General features: G+C 44.0%; 1 protein-coding gene across 4 annotated transcripts in view; it reads right to left on the minus strand.

Moving 5' to 3' along the window:
• Positions 1-3291: 3291 nt before the first annotated feature.
• LOC139544174 (scavenger receptor class B member 1-like) overlaps positions 3292-16082 on the minus strand; it is a 40366-nt gene continuing 27575 nt past the window's right edge. The window contains exons 9-13 of one of the 4 annotated variants that reach the window (XM_071350983.1): positions 14808-14881; positions 13797-13848; positions 13225-13371; positions 10806-10881; positions 7317-7459 (exon numbers count right to left, since the gene is read on the minus strand). In XM_071350983.1, the coding sequence (XP_071207084.1) occupies positions 7449-7459; positions 10806-10881; positions 13225-13371; positions 13797-13848; positions 14808-14881 (360 nt within the window). In that variant the 3' untranslated portion in view covers positions 7317-7448. Of the gene's footprint in view, positions 7460-10805; positions 10882-11754; positions 11917-12660; positions 13072-13224; positions 13372-13796; positions 13849-14807; positions 14882-16082 lie in introns of those variants that run through there. The other 3 variants (XM_071350981.1, XM_071350982.1, XM_071350984.1) reach the window with 3 other exon arrangements.

A 16082-nucleotide genomic window follows, 5' to 3' on the forward strand; every position in this document is an offset into this window, starting at 1 on the left:
CTTTTGGTCCCCCTTCTATGCCCCGAAGAATACGGTAGGAGGAGGCAAAGGGGGGTCCGACACGGAACGAGATGGGTGTACCTAATAGACTGGCCACTGAGTGTAGCTCTCATATCAACGTGCCACATATAACAGCAACACATACATATGCACACACAAATACGTTAAAGCAAACACTGTCCGTCATTGGTTGACACCATGTCATTACTGGAGACACTTGATCATTGGAGAAAACGTCCACTAAATTAGTTGTTCTGTTGTCGCTCTGTTCAATACGTCATGTTGATATGTGCATTGCTAGTGAATTACAAGTGCATTTTATAGCATAACCTGAAAACCAGGGATTGTGGCATCTGTGTGATGCAAACACAAACATCTGTTCGCAAGAGTTTCTTTTCTAGTTTTTTTCAGACAGTTACTGTATCACCCACGCACCTGCACTTCAAGAGTGTCTGTTTGTTCTGAACTGATGTTCACACTTCTAAAGCCTGTGGAAGAGCTGGGTTATATGGAGGGAGGGATGAAGGGATGGAGAAAGGATTCAGAGAGCGGGCAAGTTCAAATAACACACACCTGCATACAAAGACACACCTGCAAGTACACACATAAACATGCACCTGCATGCACACAGAGGGGACAGACAGACAGACACTCAAATTAGCCAAAAGGTTCAGCAGCTCTGAATGTTACCAGACGATTCACTCCTCCCCTCTTTATTCCACATTATTTTTCTCTCCCTCCCGCTCTCTCTCTTCTGATCTCTCAGCTTTAATAGATTCCTCCCTCGCTTGTTTAGCTGACTGCTGTCCTGTTTCATTGCTCTCTTTTAGGCAATGTTCCCACGTTAACGGAGACTGCATTTATGGTAAATGCTGCATATGTCGACTCAATCGGAAATTAATTTTACATTTCTATCGCGGAATCTGTAACGCTTCAGTTTTGCTCTCTTTCCCACATCCCTCTTTCTTTTGTCCCCTTCTGTCCTGTCCTCTCATGCTGGCTCATCTTTTGTTCATTGTTACAGTATATACTCTTCCAGACCCAGACCCTCTCTCTCTCTCTCTTTTCTCTACCCCTCTCTCTCCCTTCTCTCTACTCCTCTCTCAGTGGAAGAAATCAGACCATTATCAGTTTAAGGCCATCTCTGCCCTCGGTGTCACATCCATCTGAGAGGAAGAAGAGGAGAATGAGGACTGATTCTGTTCTTCAACAACAAGCATCTGTTTCACTCTGATTCCATCTAGTGGACCAAACTAAAACTGTCTAGTCTTTCTCTCTCTTACACACACACACACACACACACACACACACACACACACACACACACACACACACACACACACACACACACACACACACACACACACACACACACACACACACACACACACACACACACACACACACACACACACACACACACACACACACACACACACACACACACACACACACACACCTCTGACTCTTGGAGAGTGCAGTGGAAATGTGGAAAAACCTGTCTGAGGAGGAAGAGAATAGGAGAGTTTGGTGAGGGATGACTATATAGATAGACTGTAAGAGATGACTGAATAATCAGGAAGATGTTGACTAAATATCCCAAACCAACTTATAACAACAGAGTATCCTAACACTCCTACCAAATTAGAATTTTTCTAGGTGATCACTGAGAGTTTGGACATTTTGGTCATGGAAGATGAGCTGGTGAGTGTGAATAGTGTATGGTATTCAACATGTATTCTCTTATACGACCCTGAATGTGTTTTACCCTGTGAGGAGGGAGGACCAGAGAAGGTGTAGGCTTTCACATTAGCCAAGACAGTTACACAGCTGATTCAACTAGGGGCACTATTCAATCAGCATCACCGAAGTATCCCCGGAAGAGCAGCGATCAAATTAAAGGTGATTTCCGATTGAGCTGACATATGCAGCGTTTACCCGACACAGCCAGAAGAGGACTGGCCACCCCTCAGAGCCTGGTTTCTTCCTAGGTTTCTGCCTTTCTAGGGAGTTTTTCCTAGCAACCGTGCTTCTACATCTGCATTACTTGCTGTTTGGGGTTTTAGGCTGGGTTTCTGTATATCACTTTGTGACATCGGCTGATGTAAAAGGGCTTTATAAATACATTTGATTTATTGCTAGAAATGTACAAATCCTTGTTTGAACAGCAGCCATTCACAACATGGACAATGAACTCCATTACATTTGACTCATGTAGAATACAAAGTGGGTAATTGTTTGCAGGGTACCAGAGTGATAGATTATATTTTGTTGCAGCCTCGCCTTAACAGTAAAGGTGAGAATGCCCTCACCAACGGCAGCATTCTGGTACATGGAATGGGAGACAGAGTGGTCAGCACAGTCCAGAGTTGCAGTAGCTGCATCCGTCTGATACCAAGGAGTGTTGTCCTGGATGTAGAATGAGATGTTCAATCATGGGTTACAGAAGCCTCCACAACAACACCGCAATCTGCCACAACTGGGTCAGTTTGCATATCAGTCCGTGTCCACCTGAAGTCTACTCCAGTTGCACAGGTCCGGACAGTCTGACCACACTCCAAAGCCCGCAGCACGATTGTCCAATTTTCCATTGGCCTTCCTCCTGAAGCCCAGGAAGTTGTCCTCAGTGTCCCTGGCCAGTGGAACCTTCCACCTCCGTAGGTCCAGGAGGAGGGAGGCTCAGGCTAACTGCCTAACTGTCACATCGTCACTGTTGAGCATGTTCAACAGATGAGTCAGTCTGATAGCAGCGTAAATCCTCTCAATAGTCATGACACCTAAACCCCCCTCTCTTCGGCTCAGGAAGACATCCCGTGGTGTGTGTTGAAGCACAGCCACTTTCTCACCACTTGAACACTTTTGTTATTCATTTCCCTCACAACCTTCTGTGGGAGATGCACATTTGAATCTATGCTAGGGCCACCTCTCTCACAGCTTCTAGCTTCATGACCACAGGCAGAGGGGAAATGTCAATCATATCAAGCCTGGTTGAATACTCATGGACAAGCTCCCATTCCCCCCCTCCCGCCAGCAACATTAAACAAGATCACTATATGTTTCGTGACGAGTGTAAACGCTGATTGGTTTATTCATTAGTGTTAATGTTGGGGGCTTATCAGTTCTAGACTTGTACCAGTGGGTTACCTCTGCTGCATCTTTCATAGAACACTGCACATTGTCTTTCACTTCCAGCCCAAACCATTTCAAAAAGTCATCACACAGAGAGCTGTTTGTCCTTTCCCTGAACAGAAGAGGCCACCTTCTGATGTAAAATACCACAGGAGACCAAACCAGTAGTAGAAGTACTGTATACCTATTCCAGGCACATTTATTTATTATTTAAGAAAGAATTATTCATCATCTTCACCACTAAAGGAGTCTACCAGGAGTATGAGGGGGCAAATCCACATCTCACGTTATCAATCTCATTCAAAGGTCCTGTGTGCTGAGAAAGCACACAGTGAAATGCAGAGGACAGAAACAACAGCCCAATTCCAAATGGACTCCTGGCACCTAGCATTGGATGCCTCGGCATCACTCACATTAAGAAGTGACAGAGGCTGGCTAGCCCCTAACCTGGAGCATTTTCTGTATGGTAAAAATTCAGAGAACAATGTGGAGCTATCACAGCTATCCAATCCTCTCAAATCTACATCTGCATGGAGTGCCAAGGGGTTAGAGGTCAATTTCGAATTGGGCAAAGGAAACATCTCCAATTAAAAAGGCAGAAGTAAGGTGTAGTAAAACCCCAGACAGTAGAGTAATTTCCGGGGAGAGGATAGGTAGGCCAGAGATAGCTGTTATTGGGCAGTTTCCGGTCTGTGTAAGTGGGCGTACCCTCTCTCGCAATACCATTTTTGCACGTGCTCAAGTGGGAAAGCATGCCCATGCGAGAGAGGGAACACCCACTTACACAGAAAATAAACTTGACAATTTTTTTCATGAGTCGTCTTCATTATCCCCTATCTTTTTGGGGAATATATAGAGAGTGAGGGTTCCTTATTTAAATGGCTAAATAGTAATTGTAACCACAACAGTCAGGGACATTCCTACGACATACCTAATTTGATCTGAATTAGGTGTTATTCACCACATGCAAAAAAACAGGGTTAGGTCAATTCCACTTCAATTCAGAAAGTAAACCAAATTCCATTTCCACATTTTCCTCATTGAAAAGCATTAGAATTTCAGTGTACTTCATGAATTGACTGAAATTAAAATACAATTGACCACAACCCTGGCAAAAAAAATTATTGCATCTCAGTTATCTCAAATAACAGTAGACTTTGGATATTTTATCTGGCGAGCTATTGAAGAATGAAGTTGCCTCTAGATGCCGATTTAGGGTCAGTTTTGCATTTCTCCCCGTAATGGCTAAGGTTTGCCGATCTTACATCTGTGCATGCAGGCAACTGCTACCCAGAGTAAAGTAAGAGAGGAAAGCAGAAGAATACATATCTACACTGAACAAAAATATAAAACACAACATGTAAAATGTTGATCCCATGTTTCATGAGCTGAAATAATAGATCCCAGAAATGTTCCATACACACAAAAATGTATTTCTCTAATTTTGTGCACAAATTCATTTACATCCCTGTTAGTGAGCATTATCCTTTGCCAAGATCATCCATCCACCTGACAGGTGTGGCATATCAAAACGCTGATTAAATAGCATGATCATTAAAACAGGTGCACCTTGTGCTGGGGACAATAAAAGGCCACTAAAATGTGTAGTTTTGTCACACAACGCCACAAATGTCCCAGGTTGAAGGAGCATGCAATTGACATGCTGACATTAGGTATTTCCACCAGAGCTATTGACAAATAATTGAATGTTAATTTCTCTCCCATAAGCTGACTAACATAATTTTAGAGAATTTGGCAGTACGTCCAATCGGCCTTACAACAGCAGACCACATGTAATCACGTCAGTCCAGGACCTCCACATCGAGCTTCTTCACCTGCGGGATCGTCTGAGACCAGCCACCCAGCTGATGAAACTGTGGGTTTGGGCTCATGGTAGTGGCTGGAGCGGAATTAGTGGAATGGAATCAAATATCAAACGTTTCCATGTGTTCGATGCCATTCCATTAGCTCCGTTCCAGACATTATGAGCCTTCATTGGTTTGCACAACTGAAGAATTTCTGCACAAACTGTCAGAAATTGTCTCAGGGAAGCTCATCTGCGTGTTCGTCTTCCTTACCAGGGTCTTGATCTGACTGCAGTTTGGCATCATAAGACTTCAGTAGGAAAAAGTTCACCGTCACTGGCCACTAGAGAAGTGTGCTCTTCACATATGAATCCCGGTTTTGACTGTACCTACCAGGAAGAAGGCAGAAAGCGTGTTCAGTCGTGTTGGTGAGGGCGTTGCTGACGTCAACGATGTGAACAGAGTGCCCCATGGTGGCGGTGGGGTTATGGTATGGGCAGGCAGAAGCTACAGACAACGAACACATTTGCATTTTATCGATGGCAATTTCAATGCAGAGATACCGTGATGAGATCCTGAGGCCCATTGTAGTGCCATTCATCTGCCGCCATCATCTCATGTTTTAGCATAATGCACAGCCTCATGTCGCAAGGATCTGTACACAACTCCAGGAAGCTGAAAATGTCCCGGTTCTTCCATGGTCTGCATACTCAGACATGTCACCCACTGCGCATGTTTGGGATGCTCTGGATCGACAGCGTGTTCCATACCCTGCCAATATCCAGCAACTTCGCACAGCCATTCATGAGTGGGACAACATTCCACAAGAAACAGCCTGATGTGAAGATGTCATGCTGCATGAGGCAAATGGTGGTCACACCAGATAATGAGTGGTTTTCTGATCCACACTCCTAGTTTAAAAAAAAGGTATTTGTGACCAACAGATTAATATCTGTACTCCCATCATTTGAAATTAATAGATTAGGGCCTAAATAATGTATTTCTTATATGAACTGTAACTCATGAAATTCTTTGAAATTGTTGCATTTATATTTTTGTTCAGTTGATTCCTACAGCATTTCAGGACTAGTAAAAACACATGATACTGAGTAAATGCAAGGATAAGAGAGACGAGAGATTCACAACATAAAACAAAGACTGGATGCAGTGATGTCCCATGACGATCCTCATTGGAGGGGACACCGGAGTGGTCCTGCCTTTCCCTTTCGACTCGTAAGTCCTAAACAGAACCTAGTTCCAGAGCCTCTACAGGAGCAGATGCAGGACCTGCTGAGAACCGTACCAGGTGAGAACCGGACCAATTGAGGTGTAGGCAGGCAGACGCCAGCCCAGGCCTGAGGGAGTTCATGGCTCACCCACACACCCACCTGTTCAAAAGGTTGGGGTCACTTAGAAATGTCCTTGTTTTTAGAAAGATTATTATTTTTTTGTCTATTAAAATATCAAGTTGATAAGAAATACAGTGTAGACATTGTTAATGTTGTAAATGACTTGTTGCTGGAAATGGATGATTTTTAATGGAATATCTACATAAGCGGACATGAGGCCCATTATCAGCAACCATCACTCCTGTGTTCCAATGGCACATTGCGTTAACTAATCCAAGTTCATTTTAAAAGGCTAATTGATCATTAGAAAACACTTTTGGAATTACGTTAGCACAGCTGAAAACTGTTCTGATTAAAGAAGCAATAAAACTGTCCTTCTTTAGACTAGTTGAGTATCTGGAGCATCAGCATCAGTGGGTTTGAACACAGCGTTGTACGAGATCTCCAGTTTCTTGGCAATTTCTCGCATGGAATAGCCTTCATTTCTCAGAACAAGAAAAGACTGACGAGATTCAGAAGGTCTTTGTTTCTGGACATTTTGAGCCTGTAATCGAACCCACAACTGCTGATGCTCCAGATACTCAACTAGTCTAAAGGCCAGTTTTACTGCTTCTTTAAATCAGCACAACAGTTTTCAGCTGTGCTAACAATTGCAAAAAAGGGTTTTCTAATGATCAATTAGCCTTTTATAATGATAAACTTGGATTAGCTAACACAACGTGCCATTGGAACACAGGAGTGATGGTTGCTGATAATGGGCCTCATGTCCGCTTATGTAGATATTCCATTAAAAATCAGCCGTTTCCAGCTACAATAGTCATGTACAACATTAACAATGTCTGCACTGTATTTCTGATCAATTTGATGTTATTTTAAATGGACAGAAAATGTGCTTTTCTTTCATAAAACAAGGACATTTCTAAGTGAAGCCAAACTTTTGACCGGTAGTGTGTGTGTGATTTTTTAAATATATATATATATATATATAAATATATATATATATAGAGAGAGAGAATTGTCAGTCAGTGGCTATAGGGTTCCAGTCTCAAAACACAGAGCCCTGCAGCACTGGGCTAGACTGCTATCTGTGTCCACCCAGTGCTGTAGTAGAGGGGTTTGTTCGCTGGGTGAAGCGCTCCCGTTGGTGTCCTGTATGACAGTCCTCTCACATCTTATCTGTTAGGAAAAGAGAGAGAGTTAGTCAAAGAGGAGATAGAGACGCAGGAGAGAGTGATTGAATGTGAGAAATAATGTTAAAAGCACAACACTGTTAGCATAGTTAGGATCAAGTATGCTCTCATTTCAGTCAGTGAATCTGTTAGAGAAAACTTTGATCAATTGCATAGCCGCACCTTTTCACTACAAAAGGCCCAAAAACCATCATGTCTCGTCAGTAGTGGTGTAACAGACCCTAGTTGATCCGTGATCCGTATAGAACACCTCCCACGGGTCGGCACGCATGTGAACCGTGGATCAATTGCAAAGTTTAACCATCCTAATGTGAAATACAGTTTTACTGCCGCTGTTACTTTTTAAAGTAATAATTCCCTACATCTCGATGCAGAGCTGCAGTGAAAAGAAAGACAAGATGTGCGTCCTGCGTTTTCCTCTGAAGCCTGAAGGTTGTTTTGATGATATTTTTTAAAGCGGTTGTGTGTACTGTTCATGTGAACGGGGCATGTTGAATCCCAACGAATCAATACTGGATCCTCGCGTTGCAAAACGCAAAGACAAAAAAAGAGCAGTGACAGAAAGCCGTATGATCATGGAAATACATGGAGCATGGCCACACATTTAAAGCGTCATCACCCTGTGTGTCAGTGACGGGAGCCAACTCAGCCAAGAGACAACTTCACCGCGGCATTTAAGCAGCCCTTTGCTGCAGATTCAGACCGGACTAAAGCCATCACAAAATCTATTGGGATGTTTATCTCTGCAGACATGAGGCCATACTCTGTTGTGGAAAACAAAAGGGTTTAAACATATGGTGGAAGTGCTTGAGCCACGCTAGGAAATCCCCTCGCGCCCCACTTCAGTATGAAGATCGTGCCAGATCTTTATGAACAGGAAAATATCAAAATTGTCAACAAATTATCCAAGGCATCCTCTGTTGCCCTCACCACAGACGGGTGGACCTCCAGGGCAACGGAAAGCTACGTGACTGACTGCTCACTACACCACAGACGGGTGGACCTCCAGGGCAACGGAAAGCTACGTGACTGACTGCTCACTACACCACAGACGGGTGGATCTCCAGGGTAGCAGAAAGCTACGTGACTGTGACTACACCACAGAGGAGTGGGAGATGCGAAGTCCGATGCTACAGACACGCCCCCTCTATTAGTCACACAGGCACAAATCTGGCGCAGGTACTGCTAGAAGTAGTGTGGAAGCTATAGAGAGGCCCAATAGCAATATCCCAACCACCACAGATAATGCCAGAACCAAGTAAATGCAGTGATAGAAGCTGGACTGGGGCCACAGATAGCTTGCTTTGCACTTGTGATCAATTTAGCATCCCAAAAGGGAATCCCAGTGAACCAGATGGACCGCCTCCTTGGAAAGATCAGGAAGGTGGTTTCCTTTTTCCACCGAAGCACAACAGCCGCTCATGTGCTTAAGACCAAGCAGGAAATGCTACAGCTACCGACCCACAAGCTCATACACCATGTCACAACAAGATGGAACTCCACTTATGACATGTTGGAGAGCTATCTTGAGCAGCAGGCAGCTGTATACTCTGCACTGACAGACAAGACCCTGGAAAAACAAACATCTTCACCTTGTCTGATGACGTGAAGGTGGCAGAGGTCCTCCGGGTGCTCAAACCTCTCAAAACGGTTACAACCCTATTGAGCACTGAAACAGCACCGTCTGTGTCCATGATCCTACCTCTGAAAACAAGAACTCTACAATCCATGGCCCCAAGTGGGGAAGACAGCACCATCACTAGAGATGTCAAGGCTGCCATTAGAGGACCTGAACCCCAGATACCCCCCTAATGTACAGGACTACCTTCATAGATCTACTGGTTCAAGTCCCTGTCTCACCTAGACCCTGCCCTACACCGGATGACATACAGTGATCTCACCACTGAGAATGTATATATATATATTTTTTTATATAAGAGTGAATTACTTAAATAATAAATATACTGTAGTCTAATCTTAGTCTATCCTACTGCTATTAGAATCATCCATTTGATTTGGAATAATTATGGCTTTTATAAAATGTTATTGCCACAATTATAGTTCAATGAAATATGAAAATAAATAATTAGTTTAATAGATCAAGTCATTTTTTCAGCAGGGTCAAGCCACAGCGCCGACAGGGGCAGACTTCGAGGCATCTCCTCCACAAAATAATTCGGCCAATGAAGGAGCTTTTTGGGGAGACCTTTGCGAGCAAGGACACAGGCAAGACGTTTGCCAACACCATCAAAGAGGAGGTGGCATCCTACAAGGCAGCAAGCAGCATTCCAGTGGATGGTGATCCACTGGCATGGTGGAAAAGCAACGAGTGTAAATACCCTCACATTGCCATGATGGCAAGATGCTACCTGGCTGAGCCTGGCACTTCAGTTCCTAGCGAGAGGGTGTTCTCCACGACAGGGGACATAGTGACTGCAAAGAAGTCTACCTTCTCCCCAGACAATGTAGACATCCTCATCTTTTTGAAAAACTATTTTAAGTTAAGCTCAGGTCTGCTTTGTTTTCTTTTTTTGATGTGGACACAGGCAATTTTTACATTCACTATTGTTCAAAGGAAGAAGGTATCATGCCTCATATTGCACTTTAATTTAACAATTGAGTATTGAATATTTTAAGATTTGATTTAAACATTTAAAAGTTCCTTGCTTTAAGTGTTCTTTAAGTAATAAATGGAAAGCAAAGTTATATTCGTCTCCTTTTTTTGGCTGATCCGAAAAGTGATCCGATCCGTGACTCAAAACCGTGATCCGATCCATGAGTTGTGATCTGTTGCACCACTACTCGTCAGACATGCATACACATGCAACTAAACAGACAAAAACAGTCTCATGTCAGATGCAGAGTCCATTTCACCTGTGTCAGTGACAGTGCTTAAAAAGGGTCACATGAAAATCACAATATCCTGTCAACAGATCACCTAAAACATTGTTCTTACAGCAATAGCAGTCTTTAACCGGAGGGTCTGCTGCAAGAGAATGTTTTAACGTTGGGCTGTTGGGAGTTCTTGCTCAACCATGCTCAGATCTTTCGACTTGACATTTCCAAAACCCACACTCAAACCACGGGCAGAGAGAACTTGGTCTTATGAAACATGGCACAACAGCAGTGGATGAGAAGATGGTGATTTAAAATGATAGAGATGTTGGTAAATGAATATAGGTGACTGTGATGCCTATTGTGTAAGTCCTCAATGATGTGTGTGTGTGTGTGTGTATGTGTATAGAAGGGTGTGTAAACCTAGGACATAGAGGCTGAGCGTATGTTTACACCTTGGACATAAGATGCTGTGTGTGTGTGGGCCTTTAACCCACCTGTGTCATTCCCGATACATTTGTCCGTCTGTTGTTTGAGGGCATCTGCGCTGTTTACGGTGTCTTTAACAGATGCCTAAAAGATAACCAGACCTTCACTAAATCAGCCAATCAGAGCAGCTACAGAGCAACCTTATTTGCTGTCAGGTATTCGATTATAATGTGACAGAGACAAGAAGCTCAGGGCCGTGTTCAGCAGGAAAACGTTGGCCAAAGTTCAGATAGAAATGTACAATATACATACCTCACTGGTATATAGAATACGTAATCCACTCAGCTCTAGTCATGGCTTTTCTATCTGCAACATTCCACAATGTTTTTGTACTGAACATGGCCCAGTATTTAGTTTCTCAGCCATTGGGTCATTTAATATGTCGAGTCAGTGTGTGTGTTCATGCAGTGTGCGGTTTCATTACTGCAGTGTGTGTACGTTTTTGTGAGTGTGTTCATGCAGTTTGAAAACAGAAATGATTGAGGGCGTGGCATGCAAGACATCCAGGGTTAATGCAATTGGTTAATGAAACACCTCAGAGACAATCTTGACCAATCAATCGTAACATTTGGATTGTCCCTCTGATCGACCTGATTGATCAGCTTCATACAGTAACAAACAGGCTGGAAGTGATCTATAAACATCTTTCTCCTACTGATCAGGAGAACTCTGGTCCCAGAAGGCCAGTGTGTGCAGGCTTTTACTCCAACCCAGCTTCCACACACCTGGTTAGGCTAATACTACAGTCAGTCTTCAATCTGACCAATAGAACTAGACTAAATATCTAGAGACTATAAATCATTCTGGTCCAGATTAAAGACCATGACCCATATAGTTTAGCATGCGTTTTAGAGCTGGGTTGGAACAGAAGCCTGCACATCAGTCCCCCAGGACCAGAGTTGGCCACCCTTCCTAATGATGGACTGTTATAATCAAATAGAGGCAGATCAGAATCTGTCAGGGTAAATCATTATTTTATTATTTGATATTCATATTGCCATCACATTCTTCTGATTGATATGATAGAGGCATGTTTTCAGGAGTGATTGGGAACAGTTTAACATGTGGACCAACCCCATGGTTCTGGATCACTGTAGGCAGATCTTTTTTCAACGACGCCTGTAGGAAAACATTTTTTAATAACAAACAGGCCAACTGATTCCCTGCAACATTCACAACAGTCATAACGCTCTGACCTAAAATGCCTCGGGGATGTGCTTGCCACAAACTTATCAGTACAGTCCATTGTCCTTAGGGAACATTGTGTTTCAGCATCTAGACTGCCCATACACCGGTGTGATTCAAACGATGCATCTAAAGTCTACGCAGCTAGTCCAGCCAGTAGATTCTACGCAGCTAGTCCAGCCAGTAGATTCTACGTAGCTAGTCCAGCCAGTAGATTCTACGCAGCTAGTCCAGCCAGTAGATTCTACGCAGCTAGTCCAGCCAGTAGATTCTACGCAGCTAGTCCAGCCAGTAGATTCTACGCAGCTAGTCCAGCCAGTAGATTCTACGCAGCTAGTCCAGCCAGTAGATTCTACGCAGCCAGTCCAGCCAGTAGATTCTACGCAGCCAGTCCAGCCAGTAGATTCTACGCAGCCAGTCCAGCCAGTAGATTCTACGCAGCCAGTCCAGCCAGTAGATTCTACGCAGCCAGTCCAGCCAGTAGATTCTACGCAGCCAGTCCAGCCAGTAGATTCTACGCAGCCAGTCCAGCCAGTAGATTCTACGCAGCCAGTCCAGCCAGTAGATTCTACGCAGCCAGTCCAGCCAGTAGATTCTACGCAGCCAGTCCAGCCAGTAGATTCTACGCAGCCAGTCCAGCCAGTAGATTCTACGCAGCCAGTCCAGCCAGTAGATTCTACGCAGCCAGTCCAGCCAGTAGATTCTACGCAGCTAGTCCAGCCAGTAGATTCTACGCAGCTAGTCCAGCCAGTAGATTCTACGCAGCTAGTCCAGCCAGTAGAAGTGTGCTCAGCTACTGTAAGGCTGGTGTCAGCTAAATTAGGTGAAATCTCTACGATTATTTTAACGAGAGACAGGCAGTAGGGGTGTGACCTTGTCCCAAAGTGGACCTCTGCACAGTATAGATCACTGAACACAATCTACTGAGCTACTCCGTCAGTGAACTACAAACTTCATATGAACTCTGTTTGCTGTGATGTGCACCCCTACTGGTGGAGAGGGGGGAGCACCAGTGTGTTGGTTTGTTAGGCGAGGCTGTGGGAAGAGTCTCTGTTCTCTGATGGGTAGTTGAGGGCTGCTCAGGATTGTCTGAGGGTCACATTGGTTAGTACGCATGCCATGCAAACCAAAGAAAAAGCATGTTATTTCTCTCTTCTCACAACCACTTGTACCACATCCAGTTTGTGAACAAACACACTCTCCCATCCATCCCTCCATGCACATGCGGTGTAGAGACCTTACCTTCTTCCTGTAGTATAGTAGTACAACCCCCAGTATGGTGGCCAGGCCCAGGACTATGAAACAGTACTGCATGTACACCATCACCATTGGCAATAGCACCATGTTAGTGTGGAACGTCGTCAGGATTTCACCGTCGATATAACCATTCTACCACAGGGGGAGAGAAAATATCATGAGTGGACAGATTTATGGGGGTGCAGAAAGAGTTAGGGGTACGCTAGGGTTATGGGTGAGGAATATAGAGTGTTAGGGTGGAGAGATGGGTATGGGGTATACAGTGGGTTGGGGCGGAGAGTGTAGCGAAATGCTTGTGTTCCTAGTGCAGTAGTATCTAACAATTCACACAAATCTAAAAGTAAAATAATGGAATTAAGTAATATAGACACATTAGGACTAGCAATGTCGGAGTCTGGAGGTTAGGGGTGGAAAGTGTTGATGGTGGAGAGTGTTATGGGAGGAGAGATGGTATGGGGTATACAGCAGGTTAGGGGTGGAGAGTGTTATGGGAGGAGAGATGGTATGGGGTATACAGCAGGTTAGGGGTAAGAGAACCCAGTAAGTGTCTCAGTCACCTCCTCAAACCACATCATGGGCATCATCACCTCTGAGATCTTCCCCGTTTCCCTGCTCCAGACAAACACAAACCGTCACACAGTTATACACACAAATGCATGCAACGGTCACAGCAGAGGAAGACAGTTCTTCTCCCATCAGAAACTACCAGATTGAACGGGACCCTCCAGCTTTATGGCCTTTGGGGTTAAAGGGCAGGGGTCAGGGAATGTCCTTATATGACATGTACATGTTGAAATGTGGAGTGATGGGTTGGGGGTCAGATAGGGGTTATAGATCAGAGAGGTTGAGGGGCAGGGCCTAAAATGAACACCCTCCACCCGACCAAATGCGGGTAGATTTTAGCATTGGCAGGCAGAATGTCTAGCAGTTGTCACACAGAGCACATGGGCAATCCAAAGCCCACATGTAAAGAATATTAAAGAATGCATCAGTGAATAAGTAGGCCATTTCTTACAACTTCCTGAAGACGTTACGGCATTAGAACGCCTGTGTAACATTACTACATGGTTAAGTGTCTCTGTAGCCAGTTAGCGATGCCGAAACAGTCATTTCCAAAGGCTTTCCCATAAAACCTTCTGAATGAATCATTTGGATGGGCATTTGTTTTGCAAACTCTGCTATCGCATGGCGCCTAGCATACTAGGGTGGCAGGGAGCCTAGCGGTTAAGGGCGTTGGGCCAGTAACCGAAAGGTCGCTGGTTCGAATCTCGAGTGGGCAAGGTGGAAAAATCTGCCGTTCTGCCCTTGAACAAAGGTGTTAACACCCCAGCAACTGCTCCCGGGCACCCTGGACATCGATTAAGGCACCCCCTGCACCTCTCTGGAAGACACATTTCAGTTGAATGCATTCAGTAGTGCAACTGACTAGGTATCCCTCTTCCCAATCCAAAATTAAAGGGCAACTACAATCTTTTTAAAAAATCTGAGAGGCTGGTAGATTCTCATCTACCTGCCACAGTGGCTGGTGGACAAAAAAGTTAGAGGCCCTGGGTAGGGGTTATCCTTACGTGATCCCAGACACTTTCTTCATGTACAAGTTGAGCTGCAGACGGATAGACACATTCAGAGGTACACCAGTCTCCTGCAAAGAGAGAAATTAATAAAGCTGCATATTTACAGCTTTAATAAGTCAAATGGGGAAAATACTTGCCACAGCAAGCAAGTAAACAATGTTGGGTTGTTGGAGGAAGAGCGTGAAATATGTTCCCTAGACATCTAATGACAAACAAGTGGTCTGTACTGAGTGTACTCTAAATACTGAGGCGACTAATTGAAATAGATTAAACATTTGGACAAGGGCTCTTTGGCCTCGGTTGAAGAACCAGTCATTAAGCTTAGTGAAAGCTAGAACCAAACATCTCGTATTACTCGTTTCTCTTCCATCAGGGTCATTTCATTCCACTCCCTTGGAGTCCAAACACACAATAGTTTGTGGCACAAAACAACTGTCATCATAACCAGACTGGCAATCTACTGACAATCGCTCTGCTTTCCAAGCCATCCCCAAGCTGCTTAAAAAGTCTGTACTTTGTCAAAAACAGGATCACACCTAGCTAAATTAATACTCAAGGGACTTACACACACAAAGCTCAAAAATACCCTCTGAACAGTCTGAGCATCGGTCCCACACACAATCAACTAGGACTTGTCTATTAGTGGGCTTAGTCTTTATAAAATATACCGAGAAACAATGAAAACATTTGCCTAACATAAAAATGCTTTTTGTCCCCAGTCTTACTTATTAATTAACCCGTTAATGCCTGTCATATACAGCAATGTGTGTGGAGTTCCCTAGTTTCAAACAGAGGAATAAACATTATACTGTATAGGCCAGTGTCTCTCCCCCCCTGTGGAAATGTTTGTGTTGTGTTAATCTTCATGCAGTAAATATTTCCCCACAATCTACAGTACTTAAGTTAGAAGTTTCTGTGTAAGCAGAATACATAAATACAGATACAGGATAGAGACAGTCAGACAGCTGTTTATATGCTTCTAAAGGAAGGAATTCCAAAATAGTGAGGGGGAACTTGCTTATTTTAATTTATCCCTCATTTTACCAAGTAAGTTAACTGAGAACACAATCTCATTTTACAACAATGACCTGGAGAATAGTTACAGGGGATGAATGATCCAAATGGAAGCTGGGGATGATTAGGTGGCCATGATGGTATGAGGGCCAGATTGGTAATTTAGTCAAGACACCAGGGTTTAGTCAGGACACCGGGGTTAACACCCATACTCTTATGATAAGTACCATGGGATCTTTAGTGACCACAGAGTCA

Source organism: Salvelinus alpinus, chromosome 18, assembly GCF_045679555.1.
Source record: "Salvelinus alpinus chromosome 18, SLU_Salpinus.1, whole genome shotgun sequence".
In the NCBI taxonomy this organism is placed as follows: domain Eukaryota; kingdom Metazoa; phylum Chordata; class Actinopteri; order Salmoniformes; family Salmonidae; genus Salvelinus; species Salvelinus alpinus.